We start from the raw sequence: 10,000 nt of genomic DNA on the forward strand, positions 1-10,000 counted from the left end.
GTGCGTGCGTGTGTGTGTGTGCGTGTGTGCGTGCGTGCGTGCGTGTGCGTGTGTGTGTGTGTAGGTGGGGCCACCTCCTGGGTGATTGTGTCGGTGCTGTCCGTCATCACCGTTCTCTCTCTGCTCATACTGCTGCTCTTCTGCTATAAGGACAAGCTGAAGCTGCTGTCTGGTAGGTTCTGAGTCCCATCATTACTATTACTACGGCCACCTAACCTTGTTGGTAGCACTTTACAATAAGGGTACGTTAATCAAGCATTCATCAACATAAGTTAATGCAGTAATAAGCACTTACTCACAATTATTAACAGTCAACTAGTGTCTAGTAATAAAAACTATTTTTGGTCATGCTAGTTAATTATAACTAAAGCACTATAAACATGCATATACTTCATACATGTTAATGCTATAAACAAATGCCTATTAATGCATTAACTAATGTGAATCAATGCTTAATTAATGTACCCTTATGTAAGTTTTACCACCCTGTTCCAAGGCGTTCTCATCTCACAACGCCTTGAAGGGGGGGGGGGGGGATTGGGGGGGGGGGGGGGATTTGAGTAAAGTATGTGTAGATTGGCTATAAAAGAGGGCCTCCGAGCATGCTTTCAGTACCATGGGTTTAGTGGCAAGACGCAAAAAAGAGGGAGGGTTTCTTTCAATGCTGGAAGTTCATCATGTGCTGACTGTTTTAGGTCTTTATCCCGTAATAGTACTTGTAAAAAAAGGTGTAGCTCAGTCAAGGATAACTTTGGGGTTTTTCAACCAGTACCCTATTTTCAGATCGTTTGAGCTCCAAGGGACTTAGTTGGAACAACATTTTGTACTTTGAGCATGAACGCTGCTGCAGTATTCCGCTCAACGGGCTGCAATGTCAATTGTCTGCAAACGTCATGGAATTCCTCCCTACAGAGGAATACCACTTTTTCTTTAAATTTGGCATGTCTGTTTTTCATTGTGTCTTACCAAGACTCGCTCGAGTAGAAATCTGGCACTCTGAAAAGTTAAGTTATTGCGGTAAATCTCAAACCTCCATTGCCCAAATGTATAAGATAAAACTCATGCAGTCCAACACAACAAGCTCTTGCTGGCACCCCTCTCTCTCTAACCCTGCTGCAACTCGACTCTTGCAAGAATTCAGAGTGATAATAAGTTTCAGGTTAAAAAATCCCAAAGCTATCCTTTAAGTTATTTATAGGTCTGAAGGCATTCCAGGGTCCCTAACTAATTTAATGACGCCACCTGGGTTTGATCCTACTATAACTCCTCTTTTTTCATTCTTACAATTCCTATATACTTGATTCCAGAAGATCATAATTTATCATTCAGCATTAGGACTTATGACATTGACGTTTACCGTTATGTCCTGAATAATCACCTACAAAATTGCAACATGAGCTGGCGTTTCAACTTATTTTCACAACCACATCTTCTCTTGAAGGATCGCTTGCATTAAGACCCATTTGTTGTTTTTGTCTCTGTGTAGTTAACCTGCGATCGTGCATTCAGAACCTGAAGAGAACGAGGATCCAACAGGTGAGAGGCCGTGTGAGGCCGACCCAGACATGTTTAAAATAAACACTGTTCTCCAACCCAATCCTGAAGCCAAACACATGACTACTGTTACCCCTATTCCAAAAACATGCACACAGATGACTCCTCCGACAAGCGAGATGTTGACAAAGCCTCACTGTTCTCTCTAGGAAACCCTGGCCCCGCTCTACCACAGCGGAGCCCGGACATTGGGGGCCGGGGCCACAGAGGTGGGCCCCGGGGAGCCCAACTACATCATGTGTGAGACCACCAAGCTCATCTGCCAAGCTCCCCACTCGCTTCCCCCGGAGCCCCTGTACCCTGGTCTGACCCACAGCCCCTCCGACGACGCCAAAGTCTCCATGCTCTGCACGGCTCGCACTGAGGTGTCCGACCAGGAACGGGAACAGGAAGTGATGTCGCTGAGGAGGAAGCTGGCCGCCGAGGAAGGGAGCGAGCGGTCGGGAGAGCCCGAGGAGGTGTCCGACGACGAAGGAGGAGGGGAGGAGAAGGGGACGCAGGAGGAGGAGAAGGAGAAGGAGGTGGAGAAGGAGGAGGAGGTGGTGGCGGGGGAAGGGCCCTCGCTGACGGCGGGCTCCTGCGTGTGCGTGGCGCCGGCCCGCGAGCCCCTGGAGGTGGGGGAGAACGAGGACTGCAGCCAGGCGGTCAGCCACGAGGCCCTCAGTGCCTGCTCCTGTGGTGGGAGGGGGCAGGGCAGAGGGAGGGACCAGGAAGTGCCGAGGAGGAGAGAGGAGGGGTCGGAGGACACGAGCAGAGCCAAGGTCGGCGGCGGCGGCGGTGAGAGCAGCGAAAGTTCGGGCTCCTCTCTCATCCACCCGAGTACCCCCACCGTAAGGGTCCCATCCAGCCCAGTCCCCCCACATACCCAGACCCAGACCAGGACCCGGCCGGAGCACAAACCCCACCCCTCTGAGAGGCCACACGTGCAAAGTCTAGAGACTATTAGACTGACGAGCACGGACTCTGACTCAACGAAAACAAGCGCACCCTCCAAAGCGTTCGTCCCTTCATCGCCCCCTAAACCCGTCCCCCTCCTGATGTCCCCGCTGCCCGCCGGAGACCTCTACCTAGGGAAGACCCACGAGGCCCCCAACACGCCAGAGTGGAGCCAGGGAGTTTCCTGGGGGCCCAGTGGAGGGAATAAGCTCCTCTCTGGGGGTCTGGAACTGGAGTGCCCCCCTGAGAGTCTCCAGAGTCAGCTGGCTGAACCAGCCCCTACCTCAGGTTGGCCAAAGCTCTTTAATTCCATTATTTTGTTTCATCGTTGTAAGATTTAATATACACAACAATACTATAATGTCCGTAGAAAAATAGAGCAGATGTGTTTTTTACCTCTTCCAAGTTTGGTCATAATCTTGGTCTTCCCTTAGACCAATTTAAAAGAAAACATTCAGAACAAAAGAGACATCTTGGGTTTCATCTTCGTGAATAGCTGCTCTCGCGGTTACCGAAGAGGTTTTTTATGCTAACCATTTTGGTCAGTTGGACGTTGAATCCTGAAGGACCACACGCAGAGAATACATTTGTGTGCGTTTGTGCGTGTATATGCGTCTGCTTGCTGTTTGTGTGTGCGTGTGTGAGTGTGTGTGTGTGTGTGTGTGTGTGTGTGTGTGTGTGTGTGTGTGAGTGGGTGTAGGGGTGAGTGTGTGGGGGTGTGCTTTCTATTTGTGTGTGCGCATGTGTGATTGTGTGTGTGTGTGTTTTTGCTTGATGTGTGTTTGTGTGTGTGTGTATGTGTGTTTGTGTGTCTATGTGTGTGTGTGTGTCTGCTTGCCACACTGTGTGTGTGTGTGTGTGTGTGTGTGTGTGTGTGTGTGTGTGTGTGTGTGTGTGTGTGTGTGGGTGTGTGTGTGTGTGTGTGTGGGTGTGTGTGTGTGTGTGTGTGTGTGTGTGTGTCGGTGTGAACTATGCCATCTACATTGCTCTATTTACCCAGAGTTCCACTGGGTTGCACAAATGACCACAACTTTTATTGAAGCAACATGTGCACACACAGCTGCAGTAATGGTTTTATAATCCCCTGACTCACACACACACACACACACACACACACACACACACACACACACACACACACACACACACACACACACACACACACACACACACACACACACACACACACACACACACACACACACACACACTCAAAGTTAAACTTAAAGATGTTTTTAGACTCTCTGATGACTGGGTATGATAATTACAGCCCTTCTCGCCCACAAATAAACACTATTTCTCATCAGGCATAATTGTAGCTTTTTAACTTTACTTCCCGCTTATGCAGTTCAAAGGTCAAGCTGGAGTCACAGATCCTCACCTGTCCAGTAAAGACACACAGTGGTTCTCTAGGGTGCTGTAATACCACAAAAGTTGTTATCAATGAATAACATGTCCTCGTAGAGTCAAAAAAGACAAAAAACTATGTCTTTCAAAATTATCATCACTCCAGAAAAAGCTTTGAAATCAAAATGTCACCAGCAAGAAATGTCAACATCCTAAGCTGATGGGGTGGCGCAATCATTGCTTGACCAACAACCCTTTGTGTTCGGAAAATAACAAATGAGTGACAGAGAGTAAGCATAACTGGATAAATAGGTTGTGATTCCGAAGAGGACCTTGACTAAATACACTATCAGAATAAAAAATAAATAAAAATGTAATTAGCAGGAACAGTTGATATTCATTATAATTGAAATGCTTTTGCTTAGATAAAGTTCTCAAAATGACTACATCTGAAGAGCCACAACTTCCACATTATAGACGGTGTAAAACCCACTGTATTGAATAAAGCCTGTTCAAATCTACGTCTTTGACTACATTAAAAGTGTAAGGGAATACAGTTATTTAAAACATGGATAGAGAATGGGTCTGGGAAAATAAACTGCTTAGCAAGAAGAAAGAGAGAAAACGCTGGAATCCATGCAGACTCCCTCGCGCTTTTGTTTTGAAAGTTGTGGTGAACTGACATATTATCATGGTGGAATTCTCAGACTGGTGTTCCGGGAAAGACTTTCAGATGACGAACACAGACATGGACGTTTGCTTCGCTCTTATCCTCTCTTTCTGTCGCTGTATTTGTGTGTGGCAGTGTGTGTGTTTGCTCAACTTTACGATATAGCTAATATTTGAGTTCTCTGCGTTTTGACGTTATTCCTACATTTCCGCTAACTTGTGTGATTGTTAGACTGTTTGTTCTTCTTTTGGCACTCGATTGTTCTCTGTGTTCAAACCGTCAAAGTTAGACACCTTTCATGCTGTTACCCTGAAACCTCTATATTTTCTCTATCTTTTAATGTGTATCTGTGTATGTGTCAGCATGTGTGAATAATTGAGGGAATCACATGGGCTGTGATTCAGCTGTGATAGGGGGATAGAACAGAAAGAAGAAGTCAAATATGTCCAAAACTACTTCTCACGACATGAAGATCTCGACATTTCGGTTTCCTCATCAGGTTTTGAGTTCTGTTAACTTAGGATCATAGAACAGTGACGAAACAAGGGACCAAATAAATGCCATGGGATATAAAATCAGTTTCATTGGGGTTTGCACATGGGTGGTTAAATACCTCTGTGTTAACAAATTATAAAGGGATTGAGTGTTTAGTTTCAAAGTCCTATTTTGGTCTAACCTTAGATAAGTGGCAGTGTTTTATGATGTATATTGAAAGCTATGTATAGTTGGAAACAAAGTGAGGCATGGTCTGTCTGTGTGTGTGTGTGTTTGTGTGTGTGTGTGTGTGTGTGTGTGCGTGTGTTTGTTTATATGTTATCATGACCAACACATAAACATTGCTGTCATGGTCTCTTGCGGTCACTAACATTTGTCATATGATGATAGGTCAGGTTTTCAATCTCTCTTCACTTACGTCATAAATAGGGGAATCTCCATGAATGTATATTGGATATTCTCATGCCTCCGTCATTCTAACCCATCTTCACTCCCGTCTCTTTGCTCAGGTCAGGTGACCGGAAACCACAACACCACCTTCATCTCCAACGGCCAGGTGATGAACTTCAGCGGCGACGTCATCGTCGTCTACGTCAGTCAGTCTTCGGTGGGGGAGGAGGAAGGGGCGGAGCCTGGCGCGGCCTTCGGCAGCCCCGTCCAGGAGCAGGCTAACGACTTGCTCCGGAGCTGCCAGCGCCAACACCATGGGACGCCGGGGGACTCCATTACCCAGAATGCCTGCCATGCTAGCACCCTGCCAGTCCAGGAAGTGATGGCTGATTGGTCGAGAGGGAAGTGAGGCAGGACTTATGATGGCCCTGACCCAGATTTTAGTTTTCAGTTATGAGAGAACTATGTTTTATTTTGTAATGTTGATGTCTTTCTGTCCTCTTCTTCATCTTCCAAGGGGTTTTGGAATAAGGGCTTTTTTTTTCTTCTCCAGGAAAGTAATTCTCTTTTGATTCATAATCATATTTATTAGTTTGTAAACTGAGACATTGAAGCAAGGCTGTATTCATATCCCCAAGGGTGCCTCTGCACTGAAGCTCATAGCTCACACACACACACACACACACACACACACACACACACACACACACACACACACACACACACACACACACACACGCACACGCACACGCACACACACGCACACACACACACACACACACGCACGCACACACACACACACACACACACACACACACACACGCACACGCACGCACACACACACACACACACGCACACACACACACACACACGCACACACACACGCACACACACACACACACACACACACACACACACACACACACACACACACACACACACACCGACCCACCCCACCCATTAAACCCCACCTTAAGTACTTTTAGCTCCAGTCAGGATGGCATGTCAAATCCAACAGACCATACTCTCACACCTAAAAGCTGACTAACCAGTCCTGGGAGACAGCTCCATACACACGTACTGCCGTTTCACTCGCAAATCCCAAGACAAAGAAACCATGTATTAAATCATCCGAAGAGTGACAGTGGATGACACTAGACTATGGCAATATTGGTGTTGAAACCAGCCAAGCAAATACATCATACCAGTTATGACTCATAAATAATATTGTGACTGATGAGGAATAAGCAACAATTACTTCCTTCGGTAATCATACTGCATGGCTGAATCCAGGTTTCAAAATAAGGCTCGCTAAGTGTGTCAGGCAACTTCCGAAACAAACACATCAGGAAGCTGAGAACCCGACAGCCTATTGCAGCATCAGCTCTTGCTCACCAATGAAACAATCCATCATGACACTTAGGTTCTTGGGAAAAACGTGTATTCCACTCTGATTGGGTGGTCAAGATCAGGAGAATGTGTCGAGCATTGAGTCCTACTTCTGTGGAGCCTGGCATAAAAAAAACTAAAAACAATTCATACATTCGAAAATAATGATCACCCATCATGGAAGGCCCTTTTGCACTCAGGGGCCACTGGCACTGGGCCAGGTGCCCATATGGTAGATCTGAGTTTGCATTTAAGCATTAAACTGTATCAGTGATCTCGTCATGGTATCCGGCCCTGTTATTGCATGTTCCGAAATATCGATAATTTCATTTTTTTTTGGAGAGTAGAGAATCATTAGGTTGCAAGGTAATGAGGTAGACGGAGAAAAGATGTTAAACGCATCAACCTTGGACACTCAACACATTGTCTCACCATTTTCTTTTTACTGGCAAATTTCTTTCAACAAAAACAGTAGTTGCCGAAACTTGATCCAACCAATTCTGAAGACAGTGCCATTCCTTTTCCAGCCGAGAGTTAAACTTTTTTTTTACTTATGAAATCTCCCGTAAATCCCCTAAAAACGATGGGAAAGACTGAAATATTGGATTGCTTTTTTTACCTTGTGGAAATTATGTGTGTATCATCTTAGATTGGTCCAAACTGTCCCTTTTCAAATCTGGAAAACAAGCAGGTGGAATTTGCACAACCGCTGTAGCAAAATGGCAGTTCCTTCGTCCATTTTGAATGCTTTGACCTAAAGTGGATGTTATACCGATTTTACAATAAACTTGTTATTATTTTTTTAAATAATAAGTGGTTGAATTCAAAGGATAACCTAAACTTAATTGCGTGATATTATGGGGAGTGATTGTGGTAAGAAGTTCTCTTTTTCCTTTTCTTTCCTGGTATGGGTTGTGGGGTTTTAGGCATTTCACGGTTAAAAGACACGTCCATTTTTGGTACGATACTTATTTATCCTTTGTTTTTGGTTGAAGGTTGTTTTTTTGCTTCTTTAGTATTGCACAACACGTGCAGTTTGGTTGAAAGAAAAAAAAATGCTGTGCATTTGTTAATCTTTATTACAACATTTTTCCATGTGTATGTATCAATGAAGAAAGTGATAATGTCATCTCTATTGTTCAAAATAATTGTTGTTCCAAGTAAATTGTCGATGATTTGTTTCAAGATGCTCAAATGATGCGTCTGTAGGCCTACATATTTTATAAAACAAAAGTGCATTATGATCGAGTGAAACCAAAGATAACATGTTCCGTATGTGCCATTGTGTCAAGTTTATCATGTGGTTAAGGGGCGCCATTAATGGCAGACAAAGCACGATTGTCAAAAGTTAAAAGCGAGTGTTCAACCAAGGCACACGTAGCCCCTCATTTTTTCAAATCAAAAGCGCAATAAAATATATTTTGATTAAAATGAAATGTGTTTTGCTTTCGGCATTGACTCCAACTTTTCCCCTACACCTGTGATCAATAATTCCTTATTGTCAACTTTCCTATTTATTTTCCGCATTGGCCAACAAACCTTGCTGTGCTTCCATCTTTTTTTTGTGGAACTGTAATCACAAAACCGACACTAATGTGTCCGAAGAGTAAGCCCTACCTCCCCCCTCCCTGCCCCGCCCCGCCCCGCATCGTTGACGTAAGGACCTCCTCCCCCTTTCATCAGGTCCAAACATGGCCGCCATCTGTGAAAGAAGCTATCGTAGCAGTTGAATCAGCGAGCTACATGTCACACGGGAGCAGCTGAAAGTGCACATTTTTAGACTCAGGAAGTGCATGGCTAGATTCATTTTGTTGTTGCTGTTGTCGATTCACTGTCGAAAACAGGAAATCACATCTAGGCTCTCCACATGGCCTCAGCTAGCCACCACATGGTTTAAATGAGGCCTGCACAGCCAGCACTTACGGCCTTAATAGCGTGTCCTTGATGTCTATTTTTATTCTGCCACTGAATCAACTCAGTAGGATGGGCTTACAGTGAAGGTAATGTTACCTCTGTAAGGCTGGTTTGGCTGGCTGGTTCAGGACACTTTTTACTACCTTTGTTATGTGTATTACATGCAATTTTGTATTGAATACAACATAATCAATAACATCACTGGCCCTTACTTTGCACTATTATAAAAGCACATCCCAGAAGTCTGTGCAAAGGGAAAGCTGATACTGCCAGGGGACATCTTCCACCTTCTGGTGGAAATCACCAGAGATTCCTGGTGAAACACTTATATCCTTGACTCAACTCATCCGTGGAACCATAGGTTTGGAATGTCACAAGCTGCTTTTTTTTTTCATCTTGTTTAAGATACAATACTGACAGGTGTGCTATTTAGGGAACAGGTGAGCTCTTTAAAAAAACACTAAAGCACATTAATTACACTCAAAATGAAGAGTTAGTAGGCCTACATATTTTTTTTATTTGTATTTTGGGATATTCATTGGTTTTGATAAAGTAGAGCTTGGTTAGAAGTTCTACTTACTTAGTAAAACTTAAGTAGATGGTTACCAATCAAGGAAATCTCATGAAAGTTTTTGTTCTATAACATGTTTATGTTGTCCCTTACTCTTTAAGTAGAAGTTATATGTTAATAAGTTGGCTACGTCTTTAAACCAAAAAAACATGGACATGTGAGGCACTTATGGTTGGTCTTAAGACTGACCCTAACTGATTAGTTATATTCGTTAACAGCAATGAATGGTTGTACTTATTTGATGAGGGGCCTAGCTCAGTTCAATACCATACTCATTTACAAAGGCCTCTTTCTCCCTGTCTCTCTATCACTCCTCTTATATTCAACACCCTCTCTGCTTCTTGACTTCGTCTTCTGAGGAGAGGTACTTGACTCGAAATACAGAAGAAAGAAGATCTCTTTGAATTTCTCTCATATTGATATTTATTTGACATCCAGAAATGCAGACAGTCAGGTAAGAACTAATCCCTGAGTTTGAAGAAAACTTCAGGGCCAACTACTGTGACTTTTAATTGGGCTTCTTCAATAGGCATAATATCTTTTCTTTGCTGCTAGCTGCTCGCATTCACATTGATTTCACATTGTGTGAGTCTTTGCTGTTGGCATCGTGTTACACACACATTGTGTTATACCTTCGTGACCGGTCCCGGCAGGTCCCTGGTTTTCCCCCGTTGGTCCTCAGATGTCCGTCTGGACGGGAAGACGGCCATCGTGACGGGCGCTAACACGGGCAT

At 44.3% G+C, this 10,000-nt stretch overlaps 2 protein-coding genes across 2 annotated transcripts in view; both read left to right on the forward strand.

Moving 5' to 3' along the window:
• Positions 1–8,217, forward strand: part of tnfrsf11a (tumor necrosis factor receptor superfamily, member 11a, NFKB activator) — a 16,850-nt gene extending 8,633 nt beyond the window's left edge. The window contains 4 exon segments of the mRNA XM_060044930.1: positions 64–172; positions 1,487–1,536; positions 1,704–2,778; positions 5,512–8,217. Of these exon segments, the coding sequence (XP_059900913.1) occupies positions 64–172; positions 1,487–1,536; positions 1,704–2,778; positions 5,512–5,801 (1,524 nt within the window). The 3' untranslated portion in view covers positions 5,802–8,217.
• Positions 8,218–9,511: 1,294 nt separating this feature from the next.
• LOC132452355 (retinol dehydrogenase 12-like) overlaps positions 9,512–10,000 on the forward strand; it is a 3,604-nt gene continuing 3,115 nt past the window's right edge. The window contains exons 1-2 of the mRNA XM_060044932.1: positions 9,512–9,720; positions 9,920–10,000. The exon at positions 9,920–10,000 is cut by the window's right edge and continues 35 nt beyond it. Coding sequence (XP_059900915.1) covers positions 9,707–9,720; positions 9,920–10,000 — 95 coding nt within the window. The 5' untranslated portion in view covers positions 9,512–9,706. The remainder of the gene's footprint in view (positions 9,721–9,919) is intronic.

Source organism: Gadus macrocephalus, chromosome 23 (genome assembly GCF_031168955.1).
Source record: "Gadus macrocephalus chromosome 23, ASM3116895v1".
Taxonomy (NCBI): Eukaryota; Metazoa; Chordata; class Actinopteri; order Gadiformes; family Gadidae; genus Gadus; species Gadus macrocephalus.